Source organism: Chlorella variabilis, assembly GCF_000147415.1.
Source record: "Chlorella variabilis unplaced genomic scaffold CHLNCscaffold_28, whole genome shotgun sequence".
Classification (NCBI taxonomy): domain Eukaryota; kingdom Viridiplantae; phylum Chlorophyta; class Trebouxiophyceae; order Chlorellales; family Chlorellaceae; genus Chlorella; species Chlorella variabilis.
In genome coordinates, this window is record NW_005435060.1 from 61,050 (window position 1) to 74,427 (window position 13,378).

A 13,378-nucleotide genomic window follows, 5' to 3' on the forward strand; every position below is an offset into this window, starting at 1 on the left:
GGGCATCACCAAGCCCGCCATCCGCCGCCTGGCCCGCCGTGGCGGCGTCAAGCGCATCAGCGGTCTGATCTACGAGGAGACCCGGGGCGTGCTCAAGGTGTTCCTGGAGAACGTGGTGCGCGACGCGGTGACCTACACCGAGCACGCCCGCCGCAAGACCGTCACCGCCTTTGACGTGGTGTACGCGCTCAAGCGCCAGGGCCGCACCCTGTACGGCTTTGGCGCGTAAGCGATCCTGGGTCCCAAGCCTCACAAGCAACCCAAACAAACAACAAACTGGTGTTATTCAACACCACCCACCCACACGGAAAGAGTCTTGCGTGTTGTGATGTCGGGAAGGAGGGGGTTGGGGCTGGTGGGTGTGGGGGGCTGGCTGCTGCTGCCCCTTTGCCTGCCTCCCTTGAGGTGAGCCTGCCGCTGCATGCCTGGCGCCTGCCTCTTGGGTGGACAGCTGTGTGGCAGTGCTGGGTGGGTGTGCCTCTTCCCCTCCCCGAGCCCGGCAGCGAGCAAGGCAGGCCTGCCCGCACAGGCACACACACGAGGGCAGCAGCAAGGCCAGAGGGGCAGCCAGCAGGGCACAGTCAGGCGGGCAGGGGCCAAGCAGGCGGTGGGTCGGGCATGGCTCATCACTGGTGTTGGCTGGTCTGCCTTCTCTTGATGTCCCTCCTGGCCTGCCTGCCCTCCACCTACCCTGGCTGGCTCGGTGTGCCCCCAAGCACCGACCACCCGCCAAGGCAGCACCGCTTCACCAACACAAAGCAGCACACGGCAGGGCAGCGAGCGGTTTCCGAGCGAGGTGGTGTTGAATAACACCAGTTTGGTTTGATTGTTTTGTTGAAGGTGAGATAGAGCAGCTCAGGCGCTTCAGGCCTCCGCCTTCTTGCCGCTCTTCTTGGGCAGCAGCACGGAGTGGATGTTGGGCAGCACGCCACCCTCGGCGATGGTCACGCCCGCCAGCAGCTTGCTCAGCTCCTCGTCGTTGCGCACAGCCAGCTGGATGTGGCGGGGGATGATGCGGGTCTTCTTGTTGTCGCGGGCGGCGTTGCCGGCCAGCTCCAGCACCTCGGCCGCCAGGTACTCCAGCACGGCGGCCAGGTACACGGGGGCGCCGGCACCGATGCGCTCGGCGTACCGCCCCTTCTTCAGGTAGCGGGCGATGCGGCCCACGGGGAACTGCAGGCCGGCCTTGGAGCTCTTGCTCACGGCCTTCTTGCCGGAGGTCTTGCCCTTGCCGCGGCCAGACATGGTGGTTGGGTTGTGGGGTGTCGGGGGGTGAGGGGAGGAGGGGGAGTGGGTGGCTGGGCGGCGGCAGGGCCCGCTTTTGTATGCGGGGAGGTTGGGAACTGTGTGCAGGCGCCACCCACCCGGGGCCCACTCCCCTGCGCCAGGTGCCTGTCGCCATGCGTCGGCCCCCGGGTTGGAGGGGCCTCCTGGTGCAAACTACATCAGGCCGCCTGCATGCCCTCCCATCCACCCACACTCTCCTGTTTCTCACCCCCAACAACCAACCCAGCACCATGGCCCCCGCCGCCAAGAAGCCCGCCCCGGCCAAGAAGGCCGCCAAGGCCCCCAAGGAGGGCAAGAAGGGCAAGAAGACGAAGAAGGGCACTGAGAGCTACAAGCTCTACATCTTCAAGGTGCTCAAGCAGGTGCACCCCGACACCGGCATCTCCTCCAAGTCCATGGCCATCCTCAACTCCTTCATCGCCGACCAGTTTGAGAAGATTGCCACCGCCGCCGCCCAGCTGTCCCGCGTCAACAAGAAGCCCACCCTGACCTCCCGCGAGATCCAGACCGCCGTGCGCCTGGTGCTGCCCGGCGAGCTGGCCAAGCACGCCGTGTCTGAGGGCACCAAGGCCGTGACCAAGTTCACCTCCGCCTAAGCGCAGGCGCCGCCCGCAACCCCCCAAACCCACACATAAAAACAAAACTGGTGTTATTCAACACCACCACCGCTCACCGGGAATCAATGCACTTGCTTGAGGGAGAAGGGCAGGCAGCCAGTGGAGGGGTGTGTGTTGGCAGCAGCGTGCCGCCTCCCCTTCCCGGGCAGGCGGTGCAAGGGGGGCAGCCCGCGCAAAGGACAGGGCAGCCAGGGGTGGTGTACGAGGGAGCAGTCCTGTGCACGGCTTGGCCTGGTGGCTGGCTGGCCTGTGCGCAGCGCCGCTGCTCTGCTCCACGGCTGACGTTGGGCTGCGGGGCTGGCTTGCGGCATCAGAGCGGCCATGGAGATGGGGGAGATGAGAGCGGCAAAGAGGGAAGGGAGCTCTGCGCAAAAGGCTTGCATCGCTGTTGCTTGGAGCTTGCCGTGCGCAAGGGGCATGGCAGCAGCGCTGTTGCCCTCGCTGGCAGCCCGATCCTCTTGCCTGGCCGCAGTGGAACGCTTGGGAGGCGAAGCTGGCTGGCATGGTGGGACAATGCGTTCCCTTTGCAATCAGCCATTGTGTGTTGAAACTAGCAAGCAAGCAACGGTGAACGGGAAGAGCTGCCGGTTCACTCCAGCAGCCCCGCCGCCTGCAGCACCAGCACCAGGCTGCGCACGGTGAAGTTTGAGAGCAGCACCAGGTTTGCCAGCGACAGGTTGGAAGGTTTGCCAGCGGCAGGCTGGCGCTGGTGCCTGTTCTGCTGCCGCCACGCTCGTGGCTGGCAGTGGATCGTTGACGGCAGCGGAAGAGGGGCTCTCCCCTGCTGCCTGTACCCCCAGCTGCTGCAGCAGCTGCGCCAGCTCAGCACCGTCGTCGGCACCGCTGCTGCCTCCAGCCGCTGACGCTGACTCTCCTGCTGGTGCCCTTTCCGCTCCCCTGGTGGGGGTGGCACCAGCGCTTCCACCTGCTGCCTTCGAACCTGGCTCAGCTGCCGCCGTCTGTGCTCCTCCCTTGTTCTTCTTCTTGCCGCTGCCCTGCTGGCTGCCAGTAGCAGCAGCAGGCGTGGCGGGCGTAGCTGGGCAGGCGGCGGGGGTGAGCTGCTCTGCCGGCTCGAAACCTACTGCTGCCGGCGTGCCTGCAGCTGCCATTGATGCATCCTCTGCCTGCTCAGAAGCTGGCTCCGCCACCGCAGCCTGGCCTGTGGCAGTCTCATCCGCCTCTCCTGCCGACACAGCAGCCCGCTGGCGCTGCCGTTCCTTCTGGCGCTGCCGCTTGGCGGCCTTGGCCGCCTGCCTGGCCGCTTGCTGCTGCTCCTCGCGCTCCTCCGCTGCCAGCAGCTGGGCGGCGGCAGCCTCAGCTGCAGCCTCGGCAGCAGCGGTGGAGGCTGGAGCAGTCCCCGGGGCTTCAGCCTGCTCCTGCCGTGAGGCCCTGCTGCTGGGCACACCCGGCTGCCGCCTTCCCGCCTGCTGCTGCTCCAGCTCCAGCAGCAGCTGTGCTGCTTCCAGTTTCCTATTCCTAATTGCATGCATGCGAGGGGTGAGGCCTTCATCATCCCGCAGCGCCATGCTCGCCCCTGCTGCAACCAGGCAGCGAATGGCTGGCAGGGAGCCGCCTGCTGCTGCCCAGTGCAGGGCTGTCATCTGGTGGCTGTCGGCTGCCTCGAGGTTGGCATGGGCAGCGATCAGCAGGTTGAGGCATGCCGTGTGCCCGCCGACTGCGGCAGCATGCAGGGGTCTGTTGCCGCAGTCGCAAACCGTCTCCGCGTTTGCCCCCGCTGCCATCAATGCCTGCACACATTCCTGGTGGCCCTTCCAAGCTGCCAGCAGCAGCCCTGTCTGCCCATGCCTGTCTGCTGCATCAAAGTTGGCTCCAGCTGCCAGCAACAGCTGCAGGCATGATGCATGACCCTGCTGGGCTGCCAGCAGTAATGCCGTTGCCCCATCATCATCCACAACGTTGCAGTTGGCTCCAGCCGCCACCAGGGCTCGCAGGCAGCCCAGGTGGCCTTCCTGGGCTGCAACGTTCAGCGGCTTCGTCCCATGGCTGCCAGCCGCTTCAGTGTTTGCCCCCGCTGCCAGCAGCTCCTTCACGCAGGCCTCATGGCCCCGATGCACCGCCCAGAAAAGATCTGTGGCCCCCTCCTCGGTGCTGTCAGCCTCGGTGCTGGCACCAGCCGCCAGCAAGACTCGCAGGCACTCTGTGCTGCCCATGACTGCTGCGCCGTGCAGCAGCGTCAAGCCGTGACTGTCCCTGTCGGTCAGTAGGCTGGGCTTCTGGCTGAGTGGCGTCTGCAGCCGTTGCACATCGTTGCGATCCACTGCTGAAACCGCTTCCTCCAGCAAGCTCATCTGCAGGAAGAGGCAACCGGGGTGAGGGTCGCCGTCCGAGAGCGGCGGCTGAGAGTGGTCGACTGCCCACCGTGACGGCACCAGCCAGCTTGCCTCGTGCGTGCTTCAGTGCAGCGCCAGGTGCCTGCTGGAGCCCGAAACAGCCGCCAGGAGAGAGCGGAGGTGCTGTGGCAGCCACGAGAACCTAGGTGCCTCTGGGGGCTCTGCCTGGCTCGTCCAAGGCTGTGAGAGCGCAGAGGCAAAGCAGAAGAGCTGAGCTGAGCCTGGGCCTGCTTCATCCTCGGCCTCGAGCTTTCCACCGCCACGTCGCCGTTGCCGCTGTGTGCACTGGAGGCTGAAGGTTGCAAACCAGCTTGAGTGGCGCCGCTTGCGCCTCATCCCCTGCCCTGCCAGCTGCGTGTGTGCACTTGGATGCCATGTGAACTCCCACCCTCCCCTCCGCTCCTGTTCCCTTTGGCCGGCCCCCGCTGCTGCAGGCCCTGGTCGGCAATGCCGCACATCGCTGTTCGGTACCAATGTGGCAAACAGCTGATCGCACACATTTCATCTGGGCATCCAGTAGAGGGGTGCATGGTGGTAGCACCGTGCCTGCTCCCCTTCCCGGGCAGGCGCAAGGAGTCAGCCCGAGCAAAGGAGGCAGCAAGGGAGTGGGGGCTTACAAGGGAGCAGCCCCGTGCGCAGCGGAGCCTGGGTGGCTGGCTGGCCTGGGTGCAGCTCGCAGCGCTGCCGCTCAGCTCCACGATTGGCGTCGGGCTGTGGGGCTGGCGGGCGGCACTGAGCAACCAGGGAGGGGAGGGAGCTGTGTTTGCGCTGCTGCTGGTTCTACTCGGTGCTTTGAGACGTCGAAGGACGGGCGGGGTAGCAGCTATGTCGGCCTCGCTGGCAGCCCCTTGCTTAGCCGCGGTGGGACGCTGGGTGTGCGGGGCTGGCTGGCGCAACAGTCCTTGAGTTCCCTTAGCAATCATTCATTCATTCAGCACACAGACCGGCCGCCTCTTGCTCGAGGGCGGCCCACTTTGGCCTGGGCAGCCCGGGCCGCCCTCCCCCCCGGGCGCATGTTCGGTGTTGGAGGGGTGTGCCCAGCGATAGGGGGCCCCTGAAGGCATGCGCCGAGGCCGGGAAGCGTGGTTCGGCGCTGCTGCACGCTTGGCGATTTGAACAGAACCACGTGCCGCCGAGCTGCGGCCGCAGTTTCCGGCCCACGGTCTACGGTCGCAGCCACGGGACTCGGCGGCACGGCGTTTGGGCCCAAGCTTGCTGCCGCCGCCGCCGTGCCCGGGGGGCAGCGCGGCGGCGGCGGGGGCACGCTGCGACGCCCCCGTGCTGCCGAGTTGCGGCCGTAGTTTCCTGCCAGAAGCCCACGGCCACAGCCACGGGACTCGGCGGCACGGCGTTTCGGTCCACGGCTTGCTGCCGCCGCCGTCGCAGGGGTGCTGCCTGCGGCGGCGGCGGCACGGCGTTTGGGTCCTCGGCTTGCTGCCGCTGCCGCCGCCGCAGGGGTGCTGCCTGCGGCGGCGGCGGCAGCGCACGTGGCAACCCCCCGCGTTTCCTTGCCTCCCATCCACCGGACCCCGTCCTGCGCTTCACTTTGTTTAGGGAGGGGCTGCTCACTGCTCATTGCTCATTGCTCATCGCACACTGCTCAACGCTCATTGCCCTATATCCCACCCAGCCGCAGGACTCTACTGCCGCCCGCGCCCCGCCCCATCTGGCCGCTTGCGCGCCCCATCCCCCCTCGATGGGGCCCGCCCACACCGGGGCCTCCCCCCTCCCGACCACTGCTTTCTCAACGGCCCCGAGCCGGGGCTGCCCTCATTGCATACATAGTGCGCCTTTCCCTGCTTTTCTAGTGACCTAGCGTTCCGCACTGCCGTTTGGCCAGCCCATGCTCCCGTACCGTTGCGTTTCTCCCCAATGCGCCATGCCACTTTGCCAGTCATACACACGTTTCGATGCGTGCCCTGTCAGCTGCTTGCGTTGCATGTCGCCTTGCTCCACCCCTGTTTTATTGCTTTCTCTGCTTTCGCCCGGTTCCCGTCCCGTTTCGGCGGGGAGTCTATGTTGCAAGCTAGTTCTTGCTTTACCAGACTTTAAGCCCACACAAGCACAAGCAAACAAGCAATCAGCCATTGTGTGTTACAAAACAAGCAAGCAAGCAGAACGGGCAGCGCTGCCTTGTCGATTCACTCCAGCAGCCCCGCAGCTTGCAGCCCCAGCACCAGGCTGCGCATGGTCACGCTCGGGAGCAGCACCAGGTTCGCCAGCGGCAGGTTGGTCAGCGGGGAGCAGGGCGGCTGGCCCGCCGATGCCTGGCGTGCCATCCAGGCTGCAGGGGGGGAAGAGGGGGAGGGCAAAGGGGTGGGCTGGAAGGGCTGCCACTAGACATGAGAAAAGTGGCGTCAGGAAACACTCCGCAGGGCACAGCCATGCGCAGGCTGCTGCTGTGCTCCCTCCATCCCCACCCACCCACCCTCGATGGCGGCTCTTTCGTAGGTGCGCCCATCCGCCGCCACCACGGGGTCACGCATCGGCTCCTGAGTGATGGGGCACAGCAGCTCGCTGAGCAGGCCAGGGGGCAGGCTGGCAGGGGCAGGAAGAGCGGCCTGGGATGCTGGCGCAGCACCCGGGGCGGGGCTCGCTGGTGCTGGTGCCTCTTCTCCTGCTGTCGCGCTCGTGGCTTGCAGTAGATCGCCGCCGGCACCGCAAGAGGGGCTCTCCCCTGCTGCCTGCACGCCCAAACACTGCAGCAGCTGCGCCAGCTCAGCGCTGTCATCGGCACCGCTGCTGCCTCCAGCCGCTGCCGCTGCCGCTTCTGCCGGTGCCCCTTCAGCTCCCCCGCTGGGCTTGGCACCAGCGCTTCCACCTGCTGCCTGTGTGTGTAAATGGGCTGCCGCCGCCTGCCCTCCTCCCTTGTTCTTCTTCTTCTTGCTCCTCTTCTTGCCGCTGCCCTGCTGCCTGCTAGCGGCAGCAGCAGGCGTGGCGGGCATAGCTGGGCAGGCAGTGGAGGTGAGCTGCTGTGCCGGCTCCAGGCTTGCATTGGACGTGCCAGCAGCTGCCACTGATGCGCCTTCTGCCTGCTGAGAAGGCGGCTCTGACACCGCTGCCTGGGGTGCAGCAATCTCGCCCGCCTCTTCCGTCGGCACAGCAGCCCGCTGGCGCTGCCACTCCTTCTGTCGCCGCCGCTTGGCGGCTTTGGCCGCCTGCTGCTCCTCCTCGCGCTCCTCCTCTGCCAGCAGCTGGGCAGCAGCAGCCTGTGCTGCAGCTTCAGCAGCAGGTGTGAAGGCTGGAGCAGTCCCTGGGGCTTCAGCCTGCTTCCGGAGTGAGGCCCTGCTGCCGGGCACACCCGGCTGCCCCCTTCCCGCCTGATGCTGCTCCAGCTTTAATAGCAGCTGTGCTGCTTCCCGCTGTTTATTCCTGATTGCACGCATGCGAGGGGTGAGGCCTTCCTCATCCCCCTGCACCATGCTCGCGCCTCCTGCAACCAGGCAGCGAATGGCTGGCAAGTGGCCGCGTTCTGCTGCCCAGTGCAGGGCTGTCATCTGGTGGCTGTCGGCTGCCTCAATGTTGGCATGGGCAGCGATCAGCAGGTTGAGGCATGCCGTGTGCCCTTCTGCCGCTGCGAAATGCAGGGCCGTGTGGCCATTGCGGGAAGCTGCCTCAACGTTAGCCCCCGCTGCCAGCAATGCCTGCACACATGCCTCGTGGCCCTCCCAAGCAGCCAGCAGCAGCCCTGTCTGTCCAAGCTTGTCTGCTGCCTCAATGCTTGCCCCCGCTGCCAGCAGGCAGCTGACACAGGCCTGGCGGCCTCTGGCTGCAGCGTGGTGAAGTGGTGTCTGCACATGCCGGTCTGCTGCATCCACGTCAGCGCCAGCGTCCAGCAGCTGCCGCAGGCAGCCCAGGTGGCCTCCCATGGCGGCAGCATGCAGCGGCCTCTTCCCACTACTGGCAGCCGCTTCAGTGTTTGCCCCCGCTGCCAGCAATGCCTGCACACATGCCTCGTCGCCCACCCAAGCTGCCACCAGCAGCCCTGTCTGCCCATGCCGATCTGCTACATCAATGCTGGCCCCAGCTGCCAGCAACGGCTGCAGGCATGATGCATGGCCCTGCTTGGCAGCCACTATTAATGCCGTTGCCCCATCAACATGCACGGCGTCGTAATTGGCTCCAGCGTCCAGCAGCTGCTGCAGGCAGCCCAGGCGGCCTCCCGCGGCGGCAATGTGCAGGGGCTTCATCCCAATGTTGTCAGCTGCTTCAGTGTTTGCCCCCGCCGCCAGCAGCTCCCGCACGCAGGCCTCATGGCCCCGATGCACCGCCCAGAATAGAGCTGTGGCGCCTGCCGCAGTGCTGGCCGCCTCGGTGCTGGCACCAGCCGCCAGCAAGCTCTGCAGGCACTCTGTGGCGCCCTCAAATGCTGCCCTGTGCAGCAGCGTGTCACCGCGACTGTCCCTCTCGCTGAGTAGGCTGGGCTGCTGGCTTAGTGCTGCCTGCAGTCGTTGCACGTCGCTGCGATCCACTGCTGAAGCCGCTATTCTCAGCAAGCTCATCTGCAGCAAGAGGGGCAGCCGTGGTGAGCGGCAGCGTCTAAGAGCGGCGGCTGAGGAGCGGGTCGCCTGCCCACCGCGACGGCACCAGCCAGCTTGCCTCGTGCGTTCTTCTGGCAAGGGTCAGGTGCCTGTTGAGAGCGGGACAGCAGCCAGCAGCAGAGAGGAGAGGAGCTGTGGCAGCCACGAGAACCTAGGTGCGGCTGGAGGCTCTGCCTGGCTCGTCCAAGGCTTTGAGTAGTGCAGAGGCAAAGCAGAAGAGCCGCTATGCTCAGCCAGGGCCTGCTTCTGCCTAGGCCGAGCTTTCCACCGCCACGTCGCCGCTGCCGCTGTATGCTATGCAATCGTGGTTTCTCAAACTTTCAGGCCAGGGCCTCTGTCGGCCGCCAAGTCATTCAGCAGTGATTGCATTTTCAATGTCAGCATTGAGACAAGCAGCAGCCGGTCCCTCACGCGCCGCCCTGCTGGCTTGCACACTCCCCGCCGCCGCGGCTGGGCCTGTGGCAACTCGCTGCCTCCCACGAAGCCGGCAGCGGCCCGGTGCCGGCCTTCGCCAGCCAGCGCCAGCCAGCTCCGCGCCGGTGCCGCTCACCGCGCCGCGGCCCCCAGGAAGGAGGCCAGCAGGCGGTTGACCTCCTCGGGCCTGTCCTGCTGCACCCAGTGCGAGCTGCCGGGCAGCACCTCCACCCGCACGCTTTCCACGTACCTCTCGATGCCGCGCAGCAGCTGCAGGAGGAGGGGAGGGGTTAGCGGGTGTTGGGGTAAGGAGGAGGGGGTGAGTGGGAGTGGGGGTAAGGAGGAGGGGGTTGCAGCAAAGAGCAGGGCGGGGCTGGGAGGTCGCGGGCCGTGCCAAGCTGGGGCTGGCACAGGTGGAGGTGGTGGTGGTGGTGGTGGGTGTACACCGCCTTTGTTCACCTGCTGGCCCAGCGCAGTGTCGTTCTCGGCCCAGACGACCATTGTAGGCACGCTGATCTTGCCTTTGAGCGCCCTGCACGTGCGCAGCGCGCACAGCACGGCGCAGCGGGCACAGCGTGCGTCCAACCGACCAGCGGGGGGCAGGCTGCCTGCGTGCGCGGCAGGCGGCGGCGGCGGCAAACAAGCAGCGCAGCGTCGCGCACCGCTGCAGGGCGGGGGCCGGGTAGCGCGAGGCCAGGTCGATGACTCGGCGGTAGAAGTTGATCGCGGCGGTGGCGGCGCCGGGGCGGCCAAACGCCTGCTTGTACCGCTCGATGTACTGCAGGCAGGGCAGAGCGAGGCGCGCGGCAGGCCGTGGGCCCAACCGAGTGCGACGGCCCGCCAGCCAGCCGGCCAGCCGGCCGCCACGCCGTCGTTCCGCGCCAGCCACCCGTCGCCCTGCCCCGCCCAGCAGCTGCTGCAGCAAACAGCGCGCGGGGCTGCAGGATGGCTCCGCCGCCAGCGCCACGCGCCTCCTTGGAGACGGCGCCGGGTGTGGTGCAGCCCCCAGGAGGCTTGGTGAGCACCTCCTCCAACAGCTGATAGTCATTGGCGCACAGGGCCCACTCCGCCAGCTTGGGCACCTGGAAGGCAAAGATGTACCTGCGGGGGGCGGCAGGGAGGAGGAAAGCAGGAACATCAGCTGGAAAGCAGGTAGACAGCAGCAGGGGGAAGGAAGAGGAAAGCAGGAGGGAAGCAGGAGGGAAGCAGCAGGAGGGAAGCAGGAGGAAGGAAGGGGGAGGAAGGAGTGAGACGGGACGGAGGCGGGCCCAGCAAAGGCCCCAGCACGCCGCGCCTGGCGCTCCCCTGCCCTCCAGCACAGCGGCCGGCGCTGCTTCAGGCGCGGCCACCGCGCGCCGGCAGCGGCAGCGGCGGCCTGGGGACACAGGCGCAGCGCGCCTCGTCCCCCCTCTCTCACCAGCTGCGCGCAAACTGGTCTCCATCCATGTTGCGCAGGAAGCACTCGGGGTGGGGCACGCAGTGGATGGCGAGGCGGGAGAAGAGGTGCGGCGCGGTGGCGGCCGCGCCCCAGCACGTGTTTGCGCCCCAGTCGTGCCCCACCAGCACCAGCTGCGGCGGAGCAGGCGGGAGGAGGGAGGGGGAGGGGAAGGGGTGGTGTGGGGATGGCGCTGGGCGCGGGCTGGGCGAGGTAGGCAGCAGCCTGATGCTGCGCTGCAGCTGCCGGAGGCAAAGGGAGAGCGCCCCGAGCAGCCCTCTTTCTGCCTGGGGGCCGCAGCCAGCCAGCCAGGCAGGCAGCCACCCACCCACCTTCTCCTGCCCCGCCTCCTCCAGCAGGTGCCCCGCCACAGCATTCACGTCGGCCACCAGCTCTGGCATGTGATACGGCGCACGCCCCTGCAGCGCAGCACGGCACAGCACCAGGAGTGGGACGCACGTGGGCAGCGTGGGGCGTGCGGAGCAGGAGCCTGGCAGCCCCGCCGTGGAGGCGGCTGGCCGCCCCGCCGCGGCGCAGCAGGGGCCCGCGCGCAAAGGAGGCGCTCCCGCCTCGGCACCACGGCGGCGCTCTGCCCGGCTCTGCGCCGCGGCAGGGCTGGGCGGGGCCTGCACAGGGCCGCAGCGGGGGCGCCCACCGGAGGCTTGCTGGACACTCCGTAGCCGCGCATGTCGATGGCCACAATCTCGTACTGGTCCCTGCCAGCGTGGCACAGCATGGCACAGCATGGCACAGCACGGCACAGCGCAGGGTGAGGCGGTTGCACAGAGCACGCAAGCGCGACGTGAGCGGCACACAGAGCAGCACAACCGGCACAGCGTGGCACAGCACGGCGGCACCACCACCGGCGAGGCGCCCCCTGCCTGCCCCCGCAGCACCAGCACCAGCACCACACCGCAGCAGCACACGTGCGCGCGCACACAAGCACACACACACCAGGCCCCCCCCCACCTGAACGCCGCCATCTGCGCCCTCCAGGAGAACCAGGCCTCCGGGAAGCCGTGCACCATGAGCATGAGCGGCTTGCCGGAGCCCTTGCTGGTGCGCACCATGTGGATCCTGGGAGGGAGCGGGAGGGGAGGAGTGGCGGGCCGGGCGAAGGCGCTGGCAGAAGGCGAGGGGCCAGCCAGCGAGACAGAGAGCGGCGGCGGCTCGGGGAGAAAGGAACAGCTTGGCAGGGCTGCCCGCTTGGCTGGAGGGCAGGCCGGGCTCGGGCGCAGGCGAGCGAGGGCCTGGCGCGTGGGCCAGGCGTGGGGCCGGCAGCAGCGCGGGCCTGCTGGCGGCGGCAGGGGCAGCGGCAGCGGCAGCGGTCGGTCCAGCAGGCGAGCGCACTTGACGCCGGGCGCAGTCTCGAGCCACTCGTGGGTTAGGCCGGGCAGAGGGTCGGGATACTGGATGTGGTTGCGGTCCTTGCGGTACAGCGTCCGGCGGGGGCTGCAGGCAGGCAGGTAGGCAGGCAGAGGGGTGGCGTCGGACGGGGCAGGCAGCGGGGCGGCGGCACGGAGGCCCCAGCACAGCAGCGCCGCCGACCGTGGTGCAGAGGCAGAGGGCCGCGCCATGGCGCCGGCCCAGCAGCCGAGCGTGGCTGGCTGCCCCGTACAGCCCCGCGCGCGGCTCACGCACTTGGTGACGAATTGGACCAGCAGCTTGAGGGCCATGGGGGTGGCCAGAGCCAGCCCCAGCGCCTGGTAGCCCAGCCACTTGAGCCAGCCCCGCACGCCGCCGCTGGCCGCCGCTGGCAGGCGGGTCTGGGAGCCGTCGGCGGCGCTGGGGGCCATTGCTGGGTCGACCTGCGCGGCTTGCTCGGTGTCCCCAACGCTGCTGCTGTCGCCCTCGTTGCGGGCGGTCACGGCTACTCTGCTTCCCTGCCAAACCAGTGGTTACAAATGGGAGGCCCTTGCCTCCCTGGGGTGGAGCAGGTAGGCCTCCCGATCACCGGTCCCCTCCTGGCGGGGGTCATGCATCCCCCACCCATCATGCATTTCAGGCTTCATCTCCCTCAAACCTCCACCATTTTCCCTCTCGTTTGTCGTGATCGACTCCGGGTAGCCCAAATGCTTCATGACTCCCCCCAAGCTGCACATCAGCGTGCATGAGTCCAACCCTGGGAGGCGCCTTGACAATGAACAGCCGCGCAGGCAGGCATCTAAAAGACCAGGTCAGGCTCCTCCTATAAATCATCCCGGGCAGCGCAGCCGGCGCCATGCCGAGGCGGGGCCAAACACCTCGAGCAGCAGCGGCTGGTGGAGCGAGCGGCAGCAGCGCAGGCACGATGCTTGGGACGACAGGAGAGAGGCGGACGAGCAGATGATGCTGGCCACCACACCGCAGCGGGCGGCGCTGCAGGCGGGGCAGCGGGCGGCAGAAATCCAGCAGGTTCAGGCGCGGCTGGACAGCACGGAGCCACTGCGCTGCTGGCCCACAGCTGGCCGGCATGACGGCACTCTTTGCTGTTTCAGGAAGACTGGAACCATGCCGGCAGTGTATCACGGCCTTGGCGGCGTGGCGGGCTCCCTCGTGGTGCCCATTTTTGGGTGCACTTCGCACGGCGAGAAGAACATCACAGCGCACCCGTTCCAGGTTGGCTGTGTGCCCACCAGCCCTGTGATCAACACTGTCTACCTCTCAGAAGATTTGGTGGAGATGTTCCGGCTGTTGCAGCTCAAAGACGGCGTTGGTGGGCATGGTGGGTTGCGAGCTATGCCGCCCAGTTTT

At 67.6% G+C, this 13,378-nt stretch overlaps 3 protein-coding genes across 3 annotated transcripts; 1 reads left to right on the forward strand and 2 right to left on the reverse strand.

Moving 5' to 3' along the window:
• Positions 1-864: 864 nt before the first annotated feature.
• CHLNCDRAFT_27894 (hypothetical protein) lies at positions 865-1,245 on the reverse strand (the record flags this gene model as incomplete). Its single annotated transcript, XM_005843640.1, has 1 exon — positions 865-1,245. The coding sequence occupies one exon, from the start codon at positions 1,243-1,245 to the stop codon at positions 865-867; it is 381 nt and encodes a 126-aa protein (XP_005843702.1).
• Positions 1,246-1,517: 272 nt separating this feature from the next.
• CHLNCDRAFT_27834 (hypothetical protein) lies at positions 1,518-1,883 on the forward strand (the record flags this gene model as incomplete). The annotated part of the gene is made up of 1 exon (XM_005843581.1): positions 1,518-1,883. One exon carries the CDS (start codon positions 1,518-1,520, stop codon positions 1,881-1,883), a length of 366 nt encoding a protein of 121 aa, XP_005843643.1.
• A 7,459-nt stretch (positions 1,884-9,342) lies between these two features.
• Positions 9,343-11,715, reverse strand: CHLNCDRAFT_27786 (hypothetical protein; the record flags this gene model as incomplete). The annotated part of the gene is made up of 8 exons (XM_005843641.1): positions 9,343-9,480; positions 9,670-9,721; positions 9,873-9,988; positions 10,194-10,311; positions 10,628-10,779; positions 10,978-11,064; positions 11,301-11,361; positions 11,615-11,715. 8 exons carry the CDS (start codon positions 11,713-11,715, stop codon positions 9,343-9,345), a joined length of 825 nt encoding a protein of 274 aa, XP_005843703.1.
• Positions 11,716-13,378: the final 1,663 nt, after the last annotated feature.